This window comes from Atheta coriaria, unplaced genomic scaffold (assembly GCF_025399875.1).
Source record: "Atheta coriaria isolate IRGN ID8LTWV9N9 unplaced genomic scaffold, Caltech_Dcor_3.1 hic_scaffold_5_pilon, whole genome shotgun sequence".
NCBI classification, from domain to species: domain Eukaryota; kingdom Metazoa; phylum Arthropoda; class Insecta; order Coleoptera; family Staphylinidae; genus Dalotia; species Dalotia coriaria.
This window is the reverse complement of record NW_027045447.1, coordinates 2,260,322-2,285,171: the sequence shown is the minus strand read 5'-3', so window position 1 is coordinate 2,285,171 and position 24,850 is coordinate 2,260,322. Positions and strand designations below refer to the sequence as shown.

The following is a 24,850-nucleotide window of genomic DNA, read 5'->3' as shown; positions in this document are numbered from 1 at the left end:
TCATTATTATGAAGAACTAGTAAAGTTCTAATGCCTAGAAAATAGTTTAAATGTGACATAACCTAAACTATAACCTATATAACCTATTTAATGTTCTTAATCATAATTATTCTATAAAAATCTGCACAAAACACAACTTGATTCATAAAAAAATGTAACGGAAACTTACCCAAAATATGCTTGATATTTTAAAACTATGATTTTAAACATAAAAATGTCTAGTAAATTTTTGTAGTACAATTTTTGGTGCATAATTACTTTTAAAATATTTTACCAACCCGTAACGACGCAATACTCTCAAATTCTTTTTGGTGACTTACCAGACATCGAAATAACTCAAACTGAGTAAGTAACTTAGCTTAGTAACATAAAAAAATTCAGCAGTGATTTACAAATCATGATATATCATTACATTCCGCATGCCAGAGACATTTTAAATGACATGTAATTACATAGACCTGTATTTAAACGCAAAAAAGCGCAATGTACTTTAACATTACATCAAACACAGACTTTGATTCAGTATGTTCCATTTGTTTGTTAGGAGTACATTCTCACCGAAAGTTATGATTCCTTCAGCGGATATCAACAAGTACACCATTAGACAGGTAGATATTAATTATTAAATCGTATATACCGAAACACTAACAAATATGTTAGCTTAGATTAGGTTAGGTTTATTATTTTGACCATTTAACCTTAAAATACATTGTAACACTAAATTCTTTATGTTTGCAGGCCACAAATGAATCACAAATGAGAAATGGACGCAAAATCAGTTCCAGTTCTTGTTCTAGCAAGCAATGGCCTAAAATTAACTAAAATTTGTTAATTTCTTATTTTCTTTTGTACCTGCAAACAATAAACATACTAAAATGAAAATTTTAATGATTAATTCTTTATTATTTACTCCATAAGCACTGAAAAGATAGGTTAGACTCGGTTATAACACAATATCAGTTAAACCTAACCTAAAAATTAACTGTTTTTCTGTTTAATTTTTAGTGTTTGCTTGGAACTGCAATCGTAATTGACCTTTTCCTTGGTGGAGCAGGTTACACATACTCAGCAACATTACTACCAAAATTAGATCACTTTAACGTCTCAGAATCTGATCAAGTATGGATTGCTACATTACCAAGCCTAGCCTGTATGCCAGGAGCAATTCTAGGTCCATTTTTCTTGGAATTCCTCGGTCGAAAATGGTCCTACGTAATAATCGCCATGTGGAACTTAATAAACTGGACAATACTCTCTTTTAGTAGTGCAACCTGGCATATTTTACTAGCCAGAACAATGCAGGGTCTAAACGAAGGAATGAGCTACTCTCTCAGTACGTGTTTCATCGTAGAAGTGGCACCTTTACAATACCGTGCAAAATTACTCAACACAATCAACGTAGGCGTCGCCCTCGGAATGTTATTCGTTGATATTGTAGGCAGTTTCAACTCCTGGCGGACTTCAGCTTTGATTTTAGCATGTTTATCACTTATAGATGCTATTATCCTACTGTTTATGAAAAATACTCATGTGTGGTACTTGCAAAGAGGTAGGATTGATGATGCCAAGATGGCGTACTTTTGGTACAGGCCACAGACGAACGAAAACACACAGATATTAAACCAGGAGATTGAAATTTATACACAAGAAGCAAATATATCACTGAATGAATTATCCAAGGAATGGTTAAAGAGGGAATTTTTATTTCCATTGCTAATAATGATTTGGTTCACGGCAACAATGATGACCTCAGGTGGTTATGCCATAGCTCTTTATTCAGTTGATGTTATGTCGAATGTTATCGCATTGGACGGGTACACAATCACGATAATCATTGATGTAGTACGGGTTGCCGCATCAATAAGCACTATTTTCTTATTGGAAGTGTCTCCAATCAGATGGATGATAAACGCAGGGACATTTGTGTGTTCAATATCACTTTTAATACGAGCTGCAAGTCTCTATTGGGAAGAAGTATGGAGTGGAATGCCGATTATTACTTTAACCATGATATTTATCTATACCGTATTCTATAATCTAGGTTATGTTAACATGTGGTCCATTTGTCTTGGGGAATTATTCACGGGGATAACAAAAACAAGTGGAACGGCGTTAGTTGCAAGTTGTTTCTTTGGAATACAATTTGGTTTAGGTCAAGTTGTACCAATCATGTTTGAGAATCTTGGAGACGCAACTTATGTAGTATTTGCTGTTTGTACATTCTTTGGTGGTTGTGGTCTTGGATACTTCATGCCTGAAACAAAAGGTGTTAGTAGTGAACAGATCCGAGCTAATTTCAGAAAGAAAAAGCTGGTTATAAATAAATTAGAGAAATATACCGGTACCGGTGCGTTTTAGGTTAGAATAGGTTATGATTACCCAATCATTATGTAAATAATAATATATGCCACCTACATTATACATAATCATGTTTATTTATTATAAATGACAAATATAAATAAATAATAAACAAATTAATCCAACTTCAACCATCCACGCTTGACGAAATCATCCAGACAGAACTCCAAGCGTGCGTAATACTTTTCATGGTCCATTTTGGATCTGTCATTAATGGCGGCCATGTCCAGTTCACTCAGTTCCGTCGCCTTTTCCTTCTTAGCGTAAATCGGAGTCAACATGAAGAGAGTATGATACATCTCTAACCTTATCATGCATCTGTCAATCTCCTTCAAATACAACTCTTTTGTAAACTGTCCCAGGTCCTCCACTTTGTGATCCTTTAATACTTGAATAAAAGTATCATAATACAAATCGATAAACTCTTGGTAATGTTCCTTCAAAACCGGAAGTTGCACGCTTGAATACAAGAAAAACATCAAATCGGAAAATGGGTTAGCGTAGATCAACATCTGGAAGTCTACGAAGCAATTAGCAATACATTTTCCGGAAGCGTCTTTCTTGATCATGGTATTGTTAGTCCAGTAATCCGAGTGGACAATTGATGCATAGGGCTCAACAACATCATTTTCAGGTTCGTAAAACTGTTTGGAAGCTCCAATCATCATTTCCTCAATTGTACCAAGATGTTTCCGGTATCGTTCAATATGTTCAGCACGCGCAATAACCTCCTTAACAAATTTCGTAGCTTCTTCTTCCGGTAGTGATACCCTGGTGTAGTTAGGTTGACGGATATTCTCATAAATCAGTTTTTTGAAGTTTTCCGGTTCTCGCATCTTGAACGCCACTGGTACCGCATGGAATTTAGCCAGGTCCTGTACCAAAAACCGGGAACAATCCAAATTGAACCCTACCATACGATCCTCAATATCAAAACCTTTGACTTTGATGTTTTCAAGGATCAGGCAACATCCATCATCCACTTCCGTCTTGTTGGGATCTAAACTATAACGAGATCCGTAACATTTCGCGTAGGAATTGAATGGGGTGCAATTGTTCCTACGCTGGAAGTCTTGTAATGTTGGCACGATTGTTTTGTACAACACAACTTCCTTCTTGAAAGTGACACCGATGTTGAACATTTGTTTGATGAATTCAGACGTGGGGCACATTTTCGCCACCAGGTGGAGTTCCTCTTTGGTGTCCAGGACTAAATCCACTGCTAGCATGATACTTCCGTAGTTTTCGCCATTTGCAATCAGGCTTTTGGTCTTGCAGGAAGTGACTTTAGCTCCATTCAACATGGGTTTGATCAAAGAATCCAATTCTGGGATGGCGTCCATTTTGCACTTAGATATAAGGTATTAGCGAGTTAAATTTAGTTTGGATTTTGATCGATTAACAAGTGGTTGACACGCGCGTGCGATTACGTTGCGTTTTCGAATGCGGATGGTCCCCGCACGAATCGTACTTAGTACTTATATCAATCCCACTTTTGCGCGTTCGCTTAAATATAATTTCGCTTAAATGATCGCCGGCCGCGTAGTGGTGATGTTTTTTGTGATGCATCATTAGATACGAGCATCATTACATGCGAAAATGTCCGTCGTCATTGCTCGAGTGTGACGGCAGCCATTTTGTGGTAATCGCACGCTACTGAATAGGTTAAAGTTGAAATTTCGAGCGTTTTTGTTTTCCCGGACGCGTTGCAGGACCTAGGAAAGTACAGCGAAGTGAAATTCGCGTTAAATTCGTATGAGTTAATTGGCAGCCACCGATGGTTATCGCGCCAATTAACGGCGGGAACAATTGGTGCGCAAAAACGCGCGTCGTGACGACACGATGCCGAGATGCAATAATTTACTATTGAATGCGAACGCGTTGCATAATTTATTCATTGAAGCACTGCAGTGCATGACATTCGAATGATTGCTACACTTGGAGAATATAAGAATGAATCTTCATAAGTGTTTCATTGCTATAATGCAATCTTTGACATCTTTTCAGTTTTGAAAGGATGTTAAGCGTTAACCTTGCTTGAAATAGACTAATTTTATATGCATAACTAGTGGTTATGATAACATTTTACTTAATCTTAGTTTTCTTTTAATCGTCTAATGATTATAAATTGCAATGTTTATGTTCATTCAAAGCGATAACACTATCTAAACTTACATGAGAACATTTAAAACTTTCGACGAGACCGTTTAATCATAGTTTTTGACACATTTCTTTGAAAATAATCTGTTGAATGTCAAGAATTTGAAGTGGACACTCAAATGAAGAAACTAAACAAAACAAATTGAATTAACTTGACCGAATTGCAAGTTAAAATAGAAAACAAACTCAAGTTGAAAGTTCGTGCAAAGTCATGATTTTCACTGTGATGTGAACCGACCAATTAATCGATTCGTCGATAACTTTATCAATGAAACATTTGTTGTTGTTAATTCAGTGTTTTATTACCTATAAAATTAATCTTAATGCACTTAAAGTGGAAAAGTTCAAGTTTAAGTTATTTTAAACTCAAAACGATTTAATTTTTGTTTTTCTTGTTTTTCAATAAAGATGAATAGATGACTTGCACGTAAGATATGAGATTATTTGCACGTACGAAAATTATCGATGTGGATATACAATAATAATACGAGTCATTGTTTTAAACTAAGTAGCAAGGTCGTAAAATTGAACATGTGTCAACGAAATTGAATACGCAGGATATATGTAAACAGAACAGTGTAAATACAATGAAACTGGTTAACAACTACGAACTAATTATTGTAAACTGACAAATTGAGATAGTAATGTATTGCTGTTGGATGATTTGATGACCACTTGCTATTAATGATGATTTTTTAAGTGTATGTGCTAAAAGTCAATATTGGTATGGTTTTGGACGGTTTGATTACTCGGCAATAATGCAAATGATAATTTAATGACTTCCACATTTTGTTTATTGCGTAAACAAATTTTGGATGAGTAAAATATATATTTGGATGTTATATTAATGTGTTTTTGGAGGACACTAATGTTTTGGAACGACGTTTGTCCACAAACCGAAATAGAGAGAAATGCGTCTCTTGCAAGTTTTTTCCCCACTATTTTTACTGGTGGACTGGTGAGATGTGCGAGCATGAAGTGTCTCAACGCTCCCCCTCCAGTATAACACGCGGCTGACTTCGTATCGCACGCATAGCCCCACCATTTTTTGCGGGTTGTCCGCAGGTATAAAAGGCCGATGCGCAGCGACCTCTGTGCTCAGTCGTATCTGTATCGTTCAGCAGTCCAGTCCTTATTGAAAATATGCCAACATGCCATGGGGTTTCAATAATTCCCCATTATTATAGTTCCCTAAGTCCACAATGTCATGAAAAGTCAAGAGAAGTTATCAATTTTATTACTTTCTATGTTGAATACGTAATCCATGTTGTATATGTTTTAAAAATATATTTATTTATTAAAATTACAGTTTCACAGTTTCTGAAGATGCCTTCAGGGCGAAACATGTTAAACTCCAAAAAAAAACTGTACATCCAAAAAATCACGTATAATTTGAATAAATAAATATATTTTGAAATTATTAATGTTGAAAGTTTATTTAAAAGTTGTGAAAGCTTAGATAATAGATTGTTCTGGAAACTTTAACGTAGACAACCAGTCCTACACGTCCGACTAGCACGCGTTTTTAATCGATCGATCATTTCTCTCGTGCGCCTCACACCCGCAGTGCATTAGTTAGTGAAAAACGTGCGAGCATGGCTTCGATACTGCGCTCTTCGAAATTCGTGCGGTACATTGCCGGCTTCGCGCGTAACATCGTTGTAAACACACCACGCGAGTTCGACGGCAGCATCGTCAACAGCTCGACATGTCTTTGCGGTGCCATACCCAGGTAATTTCCACTCATTTTACGCCGAAAATAGTTTAACCTCGCTGTACTCGCCCGGCAAGCATTTGGCATTGAGCAACATACAACTCAAGCGCTTCTTTTCCATACACATATTATGCAATGACATAACATCTTGTTCATTTAGATCACTTGCAACGCAAGTCCAGCACGACCAAACACTCGACTCTTGTCTACGACGTCTTGATCAAGATGTACGCCGCACCGGTCGAATATCCCGTCGTGACATCGAAGATGTCCTCGAAGAAATCCGCCACACGCGCTCACCGACCAGCTCACAGAGCCTGCTAGTCATCCGCTGCTGCGGGAATCTTGTTCCTGAAGAACTCCCAGAGACACGCACGAAACTCGTTCAAGAAATATGGAACACCCTCAACAAACTCAATGTACCCATGGACATTTCACACTACAACGCACTACTGCGCGTTTATCTAGAAAACGAACACGAATTCACACCGACAGACATCCTGGCTGAACTTGAAGCCAAAGGAATCGAACCCAATAGAGTAACATACCAAAGATTGATTGCTAAATATTGTCAGAGTGGTGACATTGAAGGCGCAACCAGAATCCTCGAATTTATGCGAGAAAAACAACTGCCAGTCAATGAAAATGTATTCAATGCATTGATTGATGGTCATTCAAAGACTGGTGACATGGAATCAGCTCATGGTATCTTAGCTGTCATGCTACAAGCTGGGCTGGACCCATCTGCTGACACATATACCATTTTAATGTCTGGATATGCCAAACAAGGAGACATGGAGACCATTAAAATGCTCCTTGAAGAATGCGACAAAAGGAGATCTTTTTATTAGATAAAGATTATCTTGAGATTGCTTATTCTTTAACAATCAATGGTCATGAAGCGCTTGTACCTGAGATATTAACAAAAGTCAAGAAACAATTCGGGTATAACCAAGACGCGATCAATGTTATTTTCCGGTTGATTAACAAAGGATTTGACGATACAGCGTTTACTATTATGAGGACAATGGTAAGAAATGAGCGTACAGATGGAACTCAACAATCTATGGGTGCATTCTTCCTCAAACAAATGGTAAAAGCAAACCGGCCAATTGAAAAAATCCTGGATGTTTGCAAACGTCTTGAAGAGGAAGAACTTTTTGTAAATCCAATTAGTTACATCACCGAACGCGCTTTAGAATTAGGCAATGAAACAGTTGCCTATGAGTTGTTACACAAGATGAAAGAACAAGGATTACCAATTAGAAATCATTACTTTTGGCCTTTAATCATCTCGAAAGCAAATGATCCCACTGGTGACGGCATTATTGATGTTTTAATCGAAATGGGTAAATTTGACGTGCATCCGAATGCGGAAACAATTCGTGAGTACGTTTTGCCGAATCTAAAAGGCAAGAGTAGTGATATTATCTCGAAGTTGCGAACGGCGAATATTTCGATTGGTTCCGCTGCGTGTAGTTTGGCGATTTCATTGATTCAGCGCTTTGATTTGGCTGAGGCGGCTGTTATTATGCAAACAGTCCAGGCTTATTATCAACCTGATTTGTTGAGGAAACCTTTGACTGCGGCTTTTTATAAAACAAAAGATGTGGAGAATTATATCACTATCGTGCGGCAGGTTTATGAGAATATGGACAAGAAAGCTGATTTCGATAATGACGACAAAGCCGTTGATAAATCTCCGGTCGTTGGACGATTTATCATGGACTTGGCTTCGCATGGACGACAATTTAACGATGTATGTATATTTTTTTACATTTTTATATAAAATATGAAGAAAATTACATTTTTGTGCTTTATTTAGGTTGTCATTCCTGTTTTGGAAGCTTTAATCGCCCAAGGATTGAGTATTAGTACATCAGTCGCTGAGAAAGTACAAGAAAGAATCGGAGAGAAAATGACACCGGAAATATCCGCCATGTTGGCTCGTCTATCATCCGGAGAATTAATTCCGTCACCGATTGAACGTAAACCACCAGCGTACGTTCCTTCTAGCCAGATGAATATTCCACAACTTGAAATGTTGATTAAGAACCTCACCGCGAAGGGTCAAGACACAAAAGGCATGAAACGTCAACTCCTCAATCTTTACTATCGTAATAAAGAACTCGAAAAGATGGAGGCGCTATACGCTGAATTAGAATCTTCTCCCGATTTTCAACATTCTACTGGTGTATATGCACAATTACTGGACACTTGTGCCTTTCACGAGAAATACGACGAGACTATGAAGTACCTGAAGCGTATTGAAGAATCTAATCCGGAATTTCGTCTGGATGATGCTAAAGTAGTGCGTGTTGCTACTGTGATGGTAAAAAATGACAAATTGAACGATGCTGTTGAGTTCTTGAAACGCCCGAGGGAAATTAGGGAAGAAAGGAACTTTATGTTCAATTCTTTGTGCTGGCGTTTGTTGAATTACCTCGCTGATCAAGGAAATGTCGACGATTTGCAGCTGGTGTTTGATACGATGCTACAAAATGGTTATTTGGAGATGAATAATATCATTCTGGGTCCGCTGGTAAAGGTTCACATTGTTAATAAGGATATTAACAAAGCCCTGGAGAAATTCGAATGGTGCTGTAATCAATTCAGAGCTACACCATGGAAAAATGAATTGGCTTGTCAGTTGATCCAAGCGGAGGATGCGGAACGTTTACAGAAGTTGACGGATTTGAGTACGGCTGTTCACGGGGAGATTAACAGTTTGTATGATTTGGTGTTTGCTTTCGTTGAGTGTGGAAGGGTGAGACAGGCGAGGAAAATTTTGGAAACGCCTGGATTACAGAGTCGTCCACAGAGGATTAATGTTGCTTGTCAGCGATATCGCGAAGAAGGTTAGTAGTAATGCTTTTACTTCTAAAAATATGATATTTATATTATTTTGTGAATTTGCAGGAATGATACAACCTCTTGAAGGTCTCTGTGAAGCAACCAAAGATTTAAACCACATCGACCGCTCGGATATTTATTATCAGCTTCTTTTGAGCTACACAAAGCAAAACGACGTGGTGAAAGCCGAACAACTCTGGACACAAATGCAGGAAGAAGACATCACACCCACGGATCAATTCTTAAACAAACTCGGTAACTTTTTAATCAAGAACAACATAACTCCGCCGTTTGTTGTACCACAAATTGCAACGACCCCTAAATCTTCTAACGCACAACAAAAAAGTGCAGCACAAAATACGCAACCTAGTCAACCCGTTGCACAGCCGAAAAAAATCGTAACAATCTTCAGAAATTGTGTGAAAGCCGGAGATGTTGACAAAGCTCTCGAAATTCGAAAAACCACCGACGAACCTCTCACAGCAACAGATATTTCGCTACTCATCGAAAAATTGGTACAAAACAATCGTTCTAATGAAGCTACAGCGCTGACTATCGACGCGCTTGAAAAAGGCCTCGTACCTATCACCAGAGTATTCAGATTTTTACTAAACAAACTCGCGAATTCAGGTGATGTTACTTCGATTGAAACAATCGGTAGTAAACTCGACTCTGAATTGAAAAAGATAGTTTCGTTTGATAATCGTATTTGTCACGCGAATTTAATCGCTGGTAAAGCTGAGGATTATCTCAAAATGTTGGAGGTGGAATTGGACAACGCAAAGGAACAAGACTTAGAATTGATTGGCGAAAAGTTCCCGCGAGGTGGCGCTGTGGGCATTCTAGAGCGACATCCAGAACTACTCGAAAAATACGAAGAACTCTCATTTAAATACGCCAAACGCGGAATCATCGCACCCGTGAATGTCTTATGGTCACATTATTTCATTAATGATCAACCTGATAAAGCAGACAAGGTCTGGAAGGAGTATCTTGAAGGCGCGCCGAGGATTATGTTCCAACGAGTTGTACAACACGCACGAGAAGTTAATGATGAAAAACTTACAGAGAAACTCATTCAACACTTAAAGACTTCCAAGGTGACTGAAGGTGCCTTGGGGAATGCGTACAGTTGTTATCTAGATGTGCTTGTCAATAAGGAAAAGCACGAAGAGGTGGTGAAGATATTCGAAACAGCGTTGAAGTCTGTTTCGGTTGATTTCATCAATAGAACTGCGGTTTTACGCGTTAAGGAATCATTTGAGAAGCTAGGTAAAGAGTTTAATCATACAATACCGCCAAAACACAAAACACCCGGTGGATCTGCACATGGTGCGCAAGAAAGTAGTAGCAGTAGTAGTAGTGATGATGATTTGAAGAAAAACGCGAGTGGTAAGTAAACAAGCAGCTATTAAAAGCAAGAAAAGAAAAGCCGCATGATAGTATTTTGATTTTTTGGCGGTGGATGATACCCTGGGCGCGTGCATTTATCCTCCGGTTGAAATGCAACCAATGATAGATTATGATAAGTCGAACAAATCGGATTGGCCGAATTTGTTTTTATTCCTTGTAATTACCTAATGTTTATTTTCTAATAAAAATATATTCGTTGAAAATGAAGTGATTTTCAAATCCGCGGAATTTCAAATGCTCGGTTTCATCTATTGTTTTAATACATTATGTTCTTGTTTTGCCCCTAAACGATAACAAGAGATATTTATAAAAATCTATCACCCATGACGTTATTTATATTCTTAATCGTAATAACACGTGTTGTTGTTGTTTGTCATTGCATTGTCAACAGGATTCTGGTTGAATTCACTTCTTAAGCCATAAAAACGACGAAGAATATAAAGAAGAATATCAGCACCGCGAATATCTTTATCATTAGCCACCGGTTGGATGTAACCGATTGGAAATATTTGAGGATTTGCGTGTGCGCCGCTTCTATGTTTAATTCGGCGTCTTGCACGTTGGAATCGATGCGATCGACCATTTCTTCTTGCTCTTTTACCATATGCGCGAGTTGTTGGAATATTCCGCCGAGTTCGACGATTGTCGACTCGATATTTTGCATTGTTTCAGCGCGACTGTGTAGATAATTATCGGTTTGGTCGTGCATCAGCGCCATCTGCATTTGGTTGCGTTGTTGGGGCATTAATGCTTGCGTATTGTCGAAATTTATCGACACTTGGTCTTGTTCTTGCAGTAATACACTATCTGAAACATTTAATTAAAAATTAACCATCTGAAAGAGTAAAAACTTTGTGAAAATTAAGATTTTAAAATTTACTTTGATTTTGTGCAGTTACAGAAGGTGGTAAGCTGCTATTAACACTGCCATGTGAAAATTGATCCCTTCTACTCTTCTGTTCTTTCAAATTCTCCGTCCGCACTTGCAGAATTTGTTTGAAATCGGTTGACATCGTTGCCAACTTAGATTGCAGCGTCAGTACAACGCTGCTCGAATGTGATAATAAGTGCTTGCCATTTACACTATGCTGTTGCCGCTTGGACACTTCTTGTAGTTTAGCTATCTGTTGATTTAAGGAACTCAGATCTCCTTTTATGATATAAGTTAACTCCTGAATCTCTGCTGTTCGATCATCAAACAGAGATTTTCTTTTTGCCACTGAAATTTTTCTTATTTTAATGATTTTATGTGCAAAATTAAACATTTCTTACATAAAGTTAACTTTTCCAGTTTAGAATAAGTGCTAGATAGATTCTTGCCCACATTTTTAGCAATGAGCATGAACTCTGTATGACTTTGAATAACTTTGGACTTCTTGGGATCCCTGGCAGCCACTGCCCGGGCGATATTTCGGCCCTGCAGTGACTGAATGGTGTTGGCAAACTCTGCCGTTCGGTCGCGCCCCGTCATAACTGGTTCCGGTTCCGGCTCTAGGACGAATTCCTCATCTAAGTAATAATCATTACCGACGTTATTTGGATAGCTTGCGTTCACTGCATTGACACTCTGCCATTTAGTGTTTTCGTCAGGGATTACAATGAAAGGCTCGTTTTCGGAGCCGATGTAGCGTCTTCTTGCTGGCATCGCATTCTATACGCTGAATTTCACAACTTTTAGCTTTCACCTATCAGCAAATTACAACAAATTAGCTAAAAAAATCGTATTTAGTGATGCAAATCAGCTGTTACCTTTTTAAAACATTTGTCAGGCGTGGAAAAATAAATAAAACGAGATTATAATAAATATGTGGGATTGGAATACAGTGGACGTTAACAAAAGATACGGAGAACAATATGTTTACACTTTTTAACTGTTTTTATAGCGAAAATAAGTTTGAGGATCGGATGACGGAATGCGAACACGTCTCAATTGTCACAGATGTTTGTTTGACAGATAAATTTGACGTTTTCATCCTGCAGCGAACAAAAACGAAATTTTCTATGCGGAAATTAAATTATTTAACAAATTTAACCGAAAATATATACATTTCTTCCGAAATAATAATTTCATGCAAATAATTATCTCCACTGAAATATATATAATCGATTTTTTAAACAAAACTTATTGCCAAATGTCAGTGAGATTTTAAATTTGACAGACGTCAGAGTACTGATTACAAAATTAACCAAAAATTTTCACAAATCAGTGAAAAACTAAAATTATTTAACCATGGCAACAAAATCGCTCTTCTCCTTCTCGCGATTGACAAAAATTCGCGCTTTTTCATCCTCGCAACGTAACTTCAACGTTGATCGTGTGATCTACAACAAGCCATCATCTGCTGGAACATCTTCATCAAGCTCAAACCCGAATGTAACAGGATTGAGCAGCAATTGCATTGCACCCTCTTCAGGACCAGTGGGTCCCGGTGCATCAAAGGACAGCCCAAAGTACAAGAACCCAGAATACTTCCTATACAATACTATGAGTTACCATGAGGCTGAGATTGAGATGTTAAAATACAGATGCCCACAGCCATCAAATAAGAAACCATTCAAGCAGGGACAAAGTTAAAATTCAGGTTCAGACTTTAACTTAATTCAAAGTAGCAAAAGTACTCTGTGCAGGAGACATATGTGTACTAATGTTGTAAATAAAAATAAAATTATGTGTAGTACTTGAACTTTTGGGCGAATTATGACATTTTGTTACAGTTTTCAATTGTTACTGCTGCTTGTTTGTACAGATGTGCAATTTGTGGGTTGTTGATGCATGTGGTACCTCCTCCTCTTTTCTTTTGGTGTTCCTGGATCACAAACAACATCATTTTATGGGAATTATTAACAACATTGATAAATAACTTACAGCTCTGTTAATATCTCCAATACATATCCAATTCTGATTTGTTTCTGATGATACTGCCCACTTTGAATGGTCCAGAGATGATGAAAATGAAACATCTGCTTCCTTTAAGGTGATTTCTTCGATATTTTTCACACTAAAGTCAAAAAAATTTAAATTTAATTGATGGAATTGATTTTTAACGTTTTACTTGCCTAAAATGTTTACTGCAGTTTGATGCCAGTTTCCCTGGACCATTTAACCATGATTCCACTTCCAGACTACTATTTAACCCAGGTGCAACTAAATCTTCATATAATTCCTTTGAGAAATCCTTTGTCTTGGCAAATGAAACAAATTCCTGTTCTTTTAAGGTCTTTAAACTTTGAATCATGAACCAAGGCGGCGAATCAATTGATTCATGATCAATTATCCTCTTCATATTAGGGTAATAAAGCATTAAATCTGAAGGAAAATTGCTAGAATAAACTTGGGGTTGGTCATAGAATAACTGTAAGGCGGCATTGTTTAGATTCAAAGTATCTAGGGAAATACACAGGATGCTTTGGCCATAGACAGTGCCTGATAAAGGATATGAATAATTATCGTTTACACTTGGAGGAAACGCGGGGGTTGAATGTATTAACCAAAAACCGCCTTTTTGATCAGTGGCCAGTGCTCCTTTTGTGTGTCCTTTGGTGCCTTTGTTACCACCGCTTGGTTTTTCATCGTTGTAGAAAATGTGTGCAATATTATTATCATTCTGGAATAATTGGAATGTATTTGTTGACGCCGCCATTTTGAAACCTTAAATTTACCTCCGATTGATACACTGGTGCCAAAGTGGTTGCCAAAAACGATTTTTCATTATCCATGATGTTTATATTTGATAAAGTCCAATTCTCATCGTTATCTGATGTTAAATACATGTATGCGAAGCCATTCTTGATAAGTTCGCTCGGTGCACCTTTCTTTATATGCGGAATTTTGTACAAAATATACCTAAACACATTAAACTTCAATTAAACACAACTAAAACTAAGTTTTCAAGTAAATTTTGACTTACCAGTCGACAGGATTGTTATTTTCATCCATACATTGCAAACTTTCAACTTTTTAACAATTCCAAAGAAAAACGCACAGAAATAAAGTAAAAAATACTTCATTGTGATTTTTGTGTATACCAAAAGTGAAATACAAAACCGTACTGTGAAGTACAGTAGTTTATAAGTGGTCAATCTGCTGAGTTGAGAAAATAAGCAAACAATGCACCCAACACATAATCATTTGTGTCATGCACAAATGTGAGTCACTGATAGGAAACAAAGGTCAGTTCCTGTATAGTTAACACCACATAAGCATTCAGAAGCACAATAAGATTAATAAAATAAACAAAATGTTTTTTAGATGATTTGTAAGCAAAATAATCAAATTTAAAGGTTTACAATCCCTGTACTTATCACAATTGAATACAACGCACAATACACATTTCCAAAAACGTTTTCACCATTCATACATTTATGTGGAACATATAATCTAACTTATTTGATATATTTACATTCCTCCGGCACACAGGAGGTATAAATGTGTAAATGCTTTAGCACAAAATGCATTTACTTGTCTATTAATAATTATGATATAATAATTGGCTATGAATTACAATTACAAAGCAAGGAGACAGCCGGCGCTGTGGACTTATGTATTCGTTTTCGAAATAACCAACCATGAAATGAAGAAGTAAAATAAACAGATTGGATACACTGCAAGAACTTTCCTGTTTGGTTTTTGACTGTCTCCTAAGAAAATCATCGATGCTGTAATTAAAAATAGAATATTAAGAGTTTTTATTGTTTTAAAATTGTTTTTTGTTGTCTTACCATATGTTGCCCAGCAAGAACCACTCATAGAAACAAAAAATCGTAAGAAAAATAAAAAGTACGTTTGTTCTGTGAGTAGGATTACTCTACATATCAGTAGAGCCACTGCTATAGGCAGTAAACAATATCCCAACACACAAACACTCTGGAAAAATGAGCTGGAAACAAAAATAGGCAATTTTGGTGTGAAACAGTTATATAAATATGTAAAACTTACATGTTACCACCTAATAACTTGGAATTCAGTGTGACTACCATGGAACCAACCCAAACTATGACAAATACTTGTGCAAACTCTGGTCCACCATCATTTGAATTATCTGCTGAGCCTTCACTTTGCAAAATCCTGAAAAATAAATAATTATTCATTATTTTACTGAAATTTCTATACAAATACTATACTTACATGGCCATAAATGTGCATAACAGTAAAGGACCCCATAAATCCCCTAGAATAAATTAGATTTTAAATTAATTTGATTCTCAATAAAATATTAACAAAACTAGTTACATTCTTTTAAAAGTGCTTTCTTTTCTTTTGGAAACAGCACATGTGCAAATTTTACTCCAACTGCCTTAAGGTCTCTCAACTAAAAGCACGATTTTGTATGTATTATTAAAATTATTCTGCCTTTTTGTTAGTTTTGTAACATACAATTGTTTCTCTAATTGGTTCATCCAAAGTATTAAAATCTGGTTCTCCTGGCTTATTGGAACCCCTGTGGGAATGTTCATTTCACCATCCACATATGTGCCAACATCATCCAGCATCTACAACCGTAATAATTTAAATAAATTACTATTTATGTGACTATGTTTAAGTGGTTTACCTCGAGTCTTGCTTCATTCATTGTGACAGGCTTTAATTATAGAGAAAATACTTGAATAAACTAGACTTGTGTGTTTTATTTGTTGAATACTAGATTGTGTGTTTAAATAAACACTATTCTTATCTATTCACTGCAAACATTTAATAATTTCCAGGCGGAAAAATGGGTTTTGATGTGTTGTTTTATTTTTGACATTGTTTGACTGTACACGACGCATATTTGACAAGATTATTTACCACTTTTGACAGTGCAATCAATTGAAGCAATTTAATTAAGTTTATGGATGTTTTAATAATTATAATTGATAATGACTATAAGTTAAAAGCTTAATTAATTGATAATGTAAGATAATATTTTGATAAATAATAAATTAAAGGTATTATTTTAAATACTTTATTGTGCTTGTCATCCGTTAGTACAGCAGCGCCAGTTTTGACAGTACTCCCCCTGTCCCCACGCTCCCTGCGCGAGGTATTAGTCGTGTTTATGGCGTTGGTGTTTTTAGAGCTGTTAGTCCGGTGTTTGTATCCATTTTGTGTTTAGTTTCACCGCATTTCTGGATGTTTTATCAATATAAGGTATGTAAACAACCTAATCACTTACGATTCACTTGTCTACATTGATAATACACCATTATACGTCGATTTCTTACTTAGAAAAACCCGTTTAATTCGCGGAAGTCTGTGCAGGTTTGCTTGGTAATTGCAGCGAGTCGAAGATGAGCAGTTATCGTCGTAGCTTCAGCCGTGAAGACCCGCGTCTCAACCGGCAGGCGTCGAACACGTCTCCGAAGGCTGCTAAAAATCCTAGTGATCCCAGCCATTCAACTTCTAACAATGGACAAGCAGGCAATGAGGGATGGAATGCCCAGACTGCAAACTACAATCATTCAGCTGCCCTGCAGACTGCATATCAGTCATTGCCCTATCACAATGTAAGCTAGATTTTATTAAATTTTTACAAAAAACGAAGAAATCTGCGATAATAATTGAAAATGGCGGATTTTTTTCAAAAATATCGACGCCATTTTGTTACCCTAAGCGGTTTATGATGTTATATTCAATATTCTGTTAATATTTTATTATTTATAGACCGGAGGACATCAGTATCCCACGCAAACGTATTACACGGGTTATCAGAACTACAGCTACAACCCCTACGAGAACTACCAGGCCAGCCAGCAAGCGGCCTACATCAATCCAGTAAGTGGCGTATTTCTATCGACGCACCTTGCTTCGTTTACCTTAACGCTTATACCAGTGACCAGTTGCATTTTCACGCTCAAAATTTTACAGAAGTCATCAAATTATACAGAATGCGTCAATATTATAGACATGTTAGTATTAAAATTAATCAAATTAATCGCGGCAAACGCGCTTGTAAGAAAAAGGAGAAGTATGGTTATTTGAGGTAAAATGACGTGCTCTCGTAAGTTGGTAAAAAGACATGGTATGCTTCCCTAGTCGACGATCTTTGTTGTTAAGTTGCGTGTTTTGCAGGCGGATGAACCACGCCCGCCGGGCGAGGAGTCGCAGTATCCGCATGGGTCGTGGACAGCGTCGAATAATTACTCCGCTGGAGTGCCACCGGCTGAACCGGCGGTCGCACCACAGGTCGCACCGGATTTTAGTAATTCCACTGTGAATAATGATAAGAAGAAAACTGATGGTAACCAAAGTTGCAAATTTTTATTTAGGAAAATGTAGTTTTATTTTCGGGGTTTTTGTTTGCATTGTTTTATTTAAATTGGACTGTTTTAACGTAGCTGTTGCAGAAGAGAAAATCAAGCAACTAGCGGGTTTGATAAAGGAACGCGAGACTTATGAGGATCGCGTTTCGTCGTTGAAGAAGAAATTGTGGTTGCTTGTTGCGCAGAAAGAAGATCTCACCTCGAAACGCTCACCTGACAAGGAAAATCTTCGTATTATTAAAGAAAATACAATATTACAGGTTGGTTTCTAAAATAATTTAAATATATTACCAACAGATATTGATTATTAATCGTTTGTTAGGTTGAAATTCAAAGTAAAATCAAAGACGCAAATAATGTAATCGATATCTTGTCGAATCTGATCGGCGATAAAAAGAAATCGTCAAAACTCGAGTCAAAGTCGTCCAAGGACGATGTGCCCACACTGCGCGGCAGCGAGAAGATCAATTTCAAGCACTTCGACCCGGAGATTCACTGGTGCCGCCTCTGTGATGTATTTCCGCAGTCTGCAAAGGAGCTGCTGCTGCATCTGCACAGCAAGACGCATCAGGCGCAGGCAGCCGCACAGGAGGAAGTACCTTGGCACAAGCTGCCGCCGGAGCCCAAGTTTCCCACACACGATGGCGCCCCCGTCAAGCGGGTGCCGATCAAAGGTAACACCTAGGTTTAAGTGATTATTGTAACGCGAAATGATGATGGTGTACTCACGTGGAAATTGTAAACGTGTGTACGTGTGCGTCTGGTTTAGTTAGCATTGTACGATGTTAGGAATTGGCTGTTAGGCGAGAGCGAGAGTAGTGACTAAGCGGTGGTTGCATTTTTAGGACAAACTTGAAGCGCCTTCTCCTCCTTTAAAATGTTTTATTGTTTACTTGGAATTCCTGCCACATTGTGACAAAACGCAATTATATATGACGACTCTGGTTGCATAAACGTAGGCAGATTGATTTACGCTTGAGGCGCGAGCAATGTTGATAAATGCGGCGTGTTTGTAGGTCTGCAGTTTTTCGTCGCCTCCACGGCGTGGTACTGCCGGCTGTGTGACGTCTGGATCGGCGACCTGCATTGCGCATCGCAGCATCTCATGTCGATAACGCATTCGCAGAATTACACAGTGAGTGATAATCACTTTTTCTTACATTTCATTAATTTTATTTTGATTTATGTAGAATTTTGTTGAACAAAACCCACATTGGGAAACGGAGTGGATGAAAGATCGCGAGAAGGCACTCGATCGTATCAAACGCAACAAGGACGATTCTGATTCGGATGAGGCAAGCAAACGTCGTGATAAGTATTCATCTCCTAACGCGGTACAAGATGGCAAAAAGAAGAAACGGTCGAAGAAGCGTAAGAAGCACTCCAGCGATGAGTCCTCAAGCAGTTCTTCATCTTCTTCTAGTTCCGAAGAGGATAAAACTAAATCAATCCGTGTCGCTATGCGGAATAAACTACTCGAGAGTGACGGAAAGATTGATTTATTGGAGAAGATCCGGCAGGGTAAGAAAGATGATATTCCTGAGGATAAATTGCTCAGTCAATGGATGACTACCGCGAATGATACGCCTGGTAAAGATAAACAATTGTTGGACAATCTTAAAGAGAAATTGAAGCAGAAACAAGACGCCGAGAAGGCCAAGATTGCTTATGAGGCGGAAGTTATTCGCCGGCAGAAGGAACGTGAGGAAGCGGAACGCAAGGAGAGGGAGCGTTTTGAAAAGGAGGCGATGGTTAAGGAAGAGGAGAAGAAGCACAGGGAGAAGATGAGTTTGAAGCTTAGGCAACAGCCATCTATACGGGAATATAGGTTTGTCATTATAAACATTAAAAAATTAAATAAAAAGCTGATAATACTTAATATTATTTTTTCAGGCGTCGCAGTGGTTCAAGAAGTCCTGAAAAACGTCGTCGTCGCTCACGATCGCCTTCACCTTCACGCAGAGGGCATCGAAATGGTCGTGATTATGAGGATCGCAGTCCTCGTTATGATCGTAATCGAAGAAGCAGAAGTCGAAGTCGTGATCACGATCGTCGACGGCGTTCACGCTCCCAATCACATGAATCACGCCGGGATAGAGACCATGACGATGATCGCAAGGACAAGTCCAAGGGGCAACATTCCAGTAAGAAGTTGCCTTTCATCGGCCGTATGCCCCTCTTCAAAAACGTCAAACCCAAGTCGAGGGATAGCGAAAATAAGCGAGAGATACAAAAGGAAGATTATGACGCGCCGAGGAAAACTCGTTTCCAGCCGGGGAATCTCGCTCGAGCTTTTATTCCTGAACCTGAGGTTGTTTGTTTCCCACAGTTGAGTTCTCTACCACCGATTCCACCACCTCCACCGCCTATTACCGCCCCTGTTAAGGTTGTGAGCGCACCAGAACCACCCAAGATCAGTACTCCTAAACCTCCACCACCACCGAAGTTGAAAGTTGTCGCTGAGGAGGTTAAACTTGCGCCGAAAGCAGAAAGAGCGCTTCTGGAAGCTGCTAGAGAGGAGGCGGTTGAAGAGGAAGCCGAAACTGAAGATGCTGATGATGCGGCGAAATATGCTCAGCAAGATCACACCGCGTCGGAGGATTATATGTTATATGAAGATCCAACCAACACGATGTATCAGTATGGTTCAATGGATTATAATAACATGATGTACTCGTCGGCAGCGTATAATTTCATGCCGGTGCCTGTTGTTAATCCTCCCGGAGTGGAAATGGAGGTATCTTCGGAGCCGGAACCGCCCAAGTCGCATTCGCTACCGCTGGAACCGCCACCATTGCCCCCGGATGATCCTAATGAAGATTTAGCCATGTTGGGCTTAAGTTCCGATGATATGGCCGTGCAGCAGTTTTTAAGTTAAGGAAATAATTTCGTTTCAGTGTGGCGCATGTGAAGATGAATCTGGCCATGGTTGAGTTGATTGCACTTTGAATATTTGTTTTTTAAGTAATTTGAATAGTTTCATTTTGGTGGTACATAATGCATAGTGAATTAAAACACTCGCTTTCAGTGATGTAAATATGACTATTAATAACATTAAAATAGATTCATTCGCATTTATCGGTGTGTTATTCATGAAAAAATTATAAAAATGTGATTTTTTTTGTTGAAATTGTCTAGTAGAGTAGTGGTGTCTAGTGACTTTTAGTTTTATCACTAGACGGCGGTCAGCCGGCGTACTTTCTCCGTGTTTTCGGCGTTTGTTCTGCGCACTCCTGACAGGTCGTGAGAGAAGAAAGCAGTTCCAGCGGCAGAAGTGTGGTTAACTTCGTGCGCTGCAGTTGGGTGTGTGTCGCGACAGGCGAACAAGGACCGCCAGTGGTGAATATCGCGGCTCCCTTAAGCAATGAAAGCCGCGATCGCGCCGAATTGCTAACCAACATCGCCGCAGATACCGCTCTCATCAGGTAAGCGCTGATTTTCAATAAAATTTCCATCTATTAATCGCGCGGACGTTGCTATCCAACGCTGCAATAAACAAAAAAAAACAGAAAGACTGGAATACTGATAGGCTGGTCAAACGCGCGCGTTGAGGTTGCGATGTCTTATCTTATCGGCGAAGATTTTGCGAAACAAGAATGGCTACAGCGCGTTTTCACACACGCTGCTTCTTTCCAATTAGAATTAAAATTAACGGGATATTTAATTCATTTTAATGTTTGTTCAAGAAACAATGGGCTTTTAAATTAAATGCATTGAAGTTAGTTTAGTTTTTAATCATGCTTGAAATATAATTTCTTCTTCGTAAAAAATATAATTTAGATATAAAAGGATCTAAAAGTGCTGAATTAACTTTCAGCACCATGGATCCAGCTCAAATGCGCGACTACTCAGAATTCTGCGAACAGCTGAATGACATGCGATTGCGCTTCCAAAAGTGGGACGGTTGCGAGCAAACGGTAGCTATCTATTACCTGATGGTGGGTCTTCCATACGGGAACGCCAAATTCCTGCACCATGCGCTCGACAAGTGTGTAAAAGCCCTGACTACCCCCGAGGCACTGCAGCTGGAGCGCAACGCTAATGATCCTGCATTCATTTGCAGCTTGCTGTCTGAACGCCCACAGGTCGCCCTCTCAATACTACAATCCCACTTGCCGCTGTTAAGACCAGGCAACAAAGAAACCAGCGATTGTTACCTGAAAACAATCCGGAAAGTTCTCTCGGACTTTATCACACCGCCGACGAAAATTTATAACGAGTGCGTTGAGATCATGTCGTACGTTTTTGTTCATCCTGCGTTTGGCAAAGAAGATAAAAAGTCATTCAAACATCTTCTCAAACAAGTCGTACATCGTGTTACACCGGAGAATTTCGTGCACTCTCCGATGAACGAGAGCAGCGATGAGTCGGCGAGTCCGAAACCAGAGGTGAACAATCGTTTTGTCAGCGACATGCAAAACATTCAGAACCGCTTGAATCGGCGCTCGAATAGTCTCACACCCGCGCAGACGAGCAGCCATGAGAATCTCTCACCAGCGCCTGATGTGTGGTCGTCGCAGGAAAATTTGCATCAGCAGAGCATGAAACCAAGGAGTTACTCGCTCTCCAGTGATAAGACGATCAATTTGCATAATACACTACAGTCTAGCAGTTCGGAGACGCGTCTACAGGACCTGCAGATGATGAATAATCAGCCGATTATGCGCAGTATCGTCGGTTGGTTGAAATCGCTACGATTGCATAAATATAGTTGGGTATTTAATAATTTAACGTATGAGAAAATGTTGAATTTGACTGATGATAGTCTCGATAATATTGGGATTACGAAAGGTGCGCGGCATAAGCTGCTCTTGAGTATTTCTAAACTGCGTGAGAGGAGTCTGGTGCTTACGATGCTGGAGACTGAAGTTATGAATGGTTGTGAACTGCCTGCGGCGTTGAGGAAGTTGAAGGGTGTGATGATGAGTCCGCTCCTTTTGGTTGCACCGGATGAGGATTTGCCAGCGCAGTTTGTCAAGGTTATGGGGAAAGGTAAAGATATGACATTTTTATGCTCACAAATGAAAATATGCTTATTTTTGTTGTTTTTTATTAGTTTGTACGCAATTATTGATGTTGCGTCAACCGTCAGAAGAATCTCTGAATAATTTCGTGACACTTTGTGACCGCGCTGAGACCAACGACGCCTTCACGGCCGAACAGAAGCGACGATTAACTTTGTGGCGCGGACAAGTCAAGAATTCACCACAAAATGGCACCACCGCACAGAATCCCAATAATAATTACAGGTAGGTGATTTAGGGGATTTAAGGAAATATTTTGTTTACTAACATATGAAATGATGATTTTATAGGCATCAGAATCAATCGTACAACTCGACGTCGTCAACGAACGCAAAAAATCTTCAAATTTTCAATCACAAAAGCTCCTCGTATCCGAATGTGCAGAACCAAAGCATTATCGGCGGCCATCGCCATTCAATCGGCAGTATTCAGCTGAATAGCATGCTGCCGAACATTTACAAGAACGACCTGACCTACATTCATAAACCCCACGCGCACAAACCCGCCACGATTCAGTCCCAAGCGTCGAACGCGAATCTGAACGTTAATATCAGCGTTAACACGAGTATGCCCCCGCCATCGCTGCCGCTTCCGCATCATCATGTTCGGTTTCAAGAAACCGAGACCGAAAATGACAATTTGCGTGCGGAGATGCGCAGTGATGCGCCTCTGCGGAGCAAGAAACCGTTGAAGAACGTCGATATTGAGAGTAATCTCGAGTCGCTCTGCTTGCAGATGATGGAGCATGCGCTCGGCCCTTAAGAGCAATCACGCGAATCTATTTTTATGACAATTATATTTTATAAGCTGTGGCGTCAATGATACGAACGAAGCGCGAGATTTATTTTTGTTAAGAAAGCTTGTTATTTTTGTACGATGTAAAATGTCCGATGTTTGTTTAGCGTGTTTCGACGGCCTAAGTAGTCAGAGATTTGATTTGAATCGCGTGCTAGGTTTGTTTTGTGTTCAATTTTTAAATTTTCTGTTGATCCGTCCATTGTGATTTAGTTTGTTCGAATCGACGACGCGTGGAGCAACGATACGATGCGCGGAGGCAGGCGAAGTGAGATAGAAACGTAAGGTGACGTAAATAATGTAATATTTTATATATTTATCTACTGCTGGCAGATTTGATTACCTTTTGAGACAAATGGGCACCGGCGTATGTGTCAAACGTGCCTAATTAACAACTTTTATTACTAGTAGCGTGACAGCTATTATGATTTGAAAAATCGTTTGTTTAATATTAGTAAATTAAGTGTCTCGAAGATGAAATTATTTTATATATTATTATTTGTACTATTACGCGTCTTAAATGTGTAAACGATTGCTTTAAGTATGAGACTGCATGCAATATTATATGTTGATGTGGAGGGCGAAGATGACAATGATGATTTGTATTACACATTATTTGTTTCGTTGAAATTGCGTGGTCGTCGCTTGCGTTCGTGAATATTTCGTAATTTCTGTAATGCAAAGTTTTCTCTAGTCTTAATCGAAACAAAAACTTTTAATGTTTGCTAGTAAATCGAAACGAACGAAAACCAATCTGGAACGATATGTGAAGTAATTAATTGTTCTATTTTTGTTTGAATCGCGGTGGTGGAAGGAAAACTTTGTAAACTTGTGACTTGTGGATGTTTTTGTGATTTGTCTATGTGTGATACAAGTTGCCATGCGGCTAAAACTGATGCAAAAAGACTGATTTCTAAATAAAATCTAAATGAATTAAAATTTAAACGAATTCCGAGCGCCTTTTTCGTTTGAAAATCTTGTCTTTATTGGTTAACAAATAATTTATAAAAACATTATTTAAGTTTTGCGTAAGTTAACATAAATTGTTCTTGGCGTGCATTAATTAGTATATTGAACATCGACTAATTAAAACCGAGAAAGGAAATTATGAAGAAAGTGCAGCGTGCATCGGAAGCAGTAAACAAAACAACTGTTTGCACTTATGTAAGTTCAACATGAGAAACGAGTTGGTTTTCGTGCACGCTGGAAGACAACAGCTTGCAAACGTAGCGAGCAATAAAGTCGTCGTCGTCGTCGAGAAGAAAGCCAGTTTTCATGGTACATAAGTGGCGAC

General features: G+C 38.7%; 9 protein-coding genes and 1 long non-coding RNA gene across 14 annotated transcripts; 6 read left to right on the top strand and 4 right to left on the bottom strand.

Annotated features, from left to right (window-relative positions):
- The first annotated feature begins 353 nt into the window (after positions 1-353).
- Positions 354-882, top strand: LOC135792009 (uncharacterized). The gene is made up of 2 exons (XR_010548181.1): positions 354-608; positions 739-882. It is a non-coding gene; the product is annotated as an uncharacterized lncRNA (long non-coding RNA).
- A 182-nt stretch (positions 883-1,064) lies between these two features.
- LOC135792348 (facilitated trehalose transporter Tret1-like) lies at positions 1,065-2,232 on the top strand. Its single transcript, XM_065302973.1, has 2 exons — positions 1,065-1,974; positions 2,042-2,232. The coding sequence occupies exons 1-2, from the start codon at positions 1,153-1,155 to the stop codon at positions 2,090-2,092; spliced, it is 873 nt and encodes a 290-aa protein (XP_065159045.1). The 5' UTR covers positions 1,065-1,152; the 3' UTR covers positions 2,093-2,232.
- A 184-nt stretch (positions 2,233-2,416) lies between these two features.
- Positions 2,417-3,866, bottom strand: LOC135792345 (uncharacterized). The gene has a single exon (XM_065302970.1). It carries the CDS (start codon positions 3,699-3,701, stop codon positions 2,475-2,477), a length of 1,227 nt encoding a protein of 408 aa, XP_065159042.1. The 5' UTR covers positions 3,702-3,866; the 3' UTR covers positions 2,417-2,474.
- Positions 3,867-6,034: 2,168 nt separating this feature from the next.
- On the top strand, positions 6,035-10,701 carry bsf (bicoid stability factor). Its single transcript, XM_065302962.1, is given in 5 exon segments — positions 6,035-6,250; positions 6,393-7,063; positions 7,066-7,991; positions 8,058-9,090; positions 9,152-10,701. Coding segments are annotated over 5 exon segments (4,101 nt in total). The 5' UTR covers positions 6,035-6,113; the 3' UTR covers positions 10,486-10,701.
- Positions 10,702-10,726: 25 nt separating this feature from the next.
- On the bottom strand, positions 10,727-12,601 carry Syx5 (syntaxin 5). Its single transcript, XM_065302971.1, has 4 exons — positions 12,248-12,601; positions 11,771-12,183; positions 11,379-11,717; positions 10,727-11,305 (listed from the first exon to the last, which is right to left on the bottom strand). Exons 2-4 carry the CDS (start codon positions 12,141-12,143, stop codon positions 10,911-10,913), a joined length of 1,107 nt encoding a protein of 368 aa, XP_065159043.1. The 5' UTR covers positions 12,144-12,183; positions 12,248-12,601; the 3' UTR covers positions 10,727-10,910.
- A 38-nt stretch (positions 12,602-12,639) lies between these two features.
- On the top strand, positions 12,640-13,182 carry NdufV3 (NADH:ubiquinone oxidoreductase subunit V3). Its single transcript, XM_065302975.1, has one exon. It carries the CDS (start codon positions 12,729-12,731, stop codon positions 13,071-13,073), a length of 345 nt encoding a protein of 114 aa, XP_065159047.1. The 5' UTR covers positions 12,640-12,728; the 3' UTR covers positions 13,074-13,182.
- Positions 13,122-14,631, bottom strand: DNaseII (deoxyribonuclease II). The gene is made up of 5 exons (XM_065302972.1): positions 14,407-14,631; positions 14,159-14,342; positions 13,556-14,103; positions 13,365-13,497; positions 13,122-13,305 (listed from the first exon to the last, which is right to left on the bottom strand). The coding sequence occupies exons 1-5, from the start codon at positions 14,433-14,435 to the stop codon at positions 13,195-13,197; spliced, it is 1,005 nt and encodes a 334-aa protein (XP_065159044.1). The 5' UTR covers positions 14,436-14,631; the 3' UTR covers positions 13,122-13,194.
- A 141-nt stretch (positions 14,632-14,772) lies between these two features.
- On the bottom strand, positions 14,773-16,275 carry LOC135792349 (protein YIPF6). Its single transcript, XM_065302974.1, is given in 8 exon segments — positions 14,773-15,154; positions 15,218-15,375; positions 15,435-15,563; positions 15,624-15,666; positions 15,729-15,807; positions 15,873-15,940; positions 15,943-15,988; positions 16,048-16,275. Coding segments are annotated over 8 exon segments (663 nt in total). The 5' UTR covers positions 16,069-16,275; the 3' UTR covers positions 14,773-15,035.
- Positions 16,276-16,485: 210 nt separating this feature from the next.
- Positions 16,486-20,811, top strand: LOC135792342 (zinc finger matrin-type protein CG9776-like). Of its 4 annotated transcripts, none has more exons than XM_065302963.1 (9): positions 16,486-16,625; positions 16,737-16,981; positions 17,139-17,249; positions 17,547-17,715; positions 17,813-17,997; positions 18,060-18,411; positions 18,754-18,872; positions 18,928-19,565; positions 19,631-20,811. In XM_065302963.1, exons 2-9 carry the CDS (start codon positions 16,766-16,768, stop codon positions 20,613-20,615), a joined length of 2,775 nt encoding a protein of 924 aa, XP_065159035.1. In that variant the 5' UTR covers positions 16,486-16,625; positions 16,737-16,765; the 3' UTR covers positions 20,616-20,811. The 4 variants fall into 4 exon arrangements, with proteins under 4 accessions (XP_065159035.1, XP_065159036.1, XP_065159037.1 ...); XM_065302964.1 differs by having other exon boundaries at positions 16,518-16,625; positions 16,728-16,981; XM_065302965.1 differs by having other exon boundaries at positions 16,524-16,625; positions 16,704-16,981.
- A 141-nt stretch (positions 20,812-20,952) lies between these two features.
- smg (sterile alpha motif domain containing protein 4 smaug) lies at positions 20,953-24,505 on the top strand. Of its 2 annotated transcripts, XM_065302968.1 has the most exons (5): positions 20,953-21,162; positions 21,555-21,725; positions 21,801-22,729; positions 22,794-22,986; positions 23,052-24,505. In XM_065302968.1, exons 2-5 carry the CDS (start codon positions 21,559-21,561, stop codon positions 23,521-23,523), a joined length of 1,761 nt encoding a protein of 586 aa, XP_065159040.1. In that variant the 5' UTR covers positions 20,953-21,162; positions 21,555-21,558; the 3' UTR covers positions 23,524-24,505. The 2 variants fall into 2 exon arrangements, with proteins under 2 accessions (XP_065159040.1, XP_065159039.1); XM_065302967.1 differs by having other exon boundaries at positions 21,555-22,729.
- Positions 24,506-24,850: the final 345 nt, after the last annotated feature.

Excerpts from the sequence above, each read along its gene's own strand:
- LOC135792348 (XM_065302973.1), top strand. The coding sequence starts at position 1,153 with ATGCCAGGAGCAATTCTAGGTCCATTTTTCTTGGAATTCCTCGGTCGA. Across the intron at positions 1,975-2,041 it reads CAAGTCTCTATTGGGAAGAA|GTTATGTTAACATGTGGTCC; the intron begins GTATGGAGTGGA and ends TCTATAATCTAG.
- LOC135792345 (XM_065302970.1), bottom strand. The coding sequence starts at position 3,701 with ATGGACGCCATCCCAGAATTGGATTCTTTGATCAAACCCATGTTGAAT.
- Syx5 (XM_065302971.1), bottom strand. The coding sequence starts at position 12,143 with ATGCCAGCAAGAAGACGCTACATCGGCTCCGAAAACGAGCCTTTCATT. Across the intron at positions 11,718-11,770 it reads ACTGGAAAAGTTAACTTTAT|TGGCAAAAAGAAAATCTCTG; the intron begins GTAAGAAATGTT and ends GAAAAATTTCAG. Across the intron at positions 11,306-11,378 it reads TGTAACTGCACAAAATCAAA|ATAGTGTATTACTGCAAGAA; the intron begins GTAAATTTTAAA and ends TAAATGTTTCAG.
- NdufV3 (XM_065302975.1), top strand. The coding sequence starts at position 12,729 with ATGGCAACAAAATCGCTCTTCTCCTTCTCGCGATTGACAAAAATTCGC.
- DNaseII (XM_065302972.1), bottom strand. The coding sequence starts at position 14,435 with ATGGATGAAAATAACAATCCTGTCGACTG. Across the intron at positions 14,104-14,158 it reads CACCAGTGTATCAATCGGAG|AATGATAATAATATTGCACA; the intron begins GTAAATTTAAGG and ends CAATTATTCCAG. Across the intron at positions 13,498-13,555 it reads AACTGCAGTAAACATTTTAG|TGTGAAAAATATCGAAGAAA; the intron begins GCAAGTAAAACG and ends TTTTGACTTTAG.
- LOC135792342 (XM_065302963.1), top strand. The coding sequence starts at position 16,766 with ATGAGCAGTTATCGTCGTAGCTTCAGCCGTGAAGACCCGCGTCTCAAC. Across the intron at positions 17,716-17,812 it reads TGATAAGAAGAAAACTGATG|CTGTTGCAGAAGAGAAAATC; the intron begins GTAACCAAAGTT and ends GTTTTAACGTAG. Across the intron at positions 17,998-18,059 it reads AAGAAAATACAATATTACAG|GTTGAAATTCAAAGTAAAAT; the intron begins GTTGGTTTCTAA and ends ATCGTTTGTTAG.
- smg (XM_065302967.1), top strand. The coding sequence starts at position 21,559 with ATGGATCCAGCTCAAATGCGCGACTACTCAGAATTCTGCGAACAGCTG. Across the intron at positions 22,730-22,793 it reads TGTCAAGGTTATGGGGAAAG|TTTGTACGCAATTATTGATG; the intron begins GTAAAGATATGA and ends GTTTTTTATTAG. Across the intron at positions 22,987-23,051 it reads AATCCCAATAATAATTACAG|GCATCAGAATCAATCGTACA; the intron begins GTAGGTGATTTA and ends ATGATTTTATAG.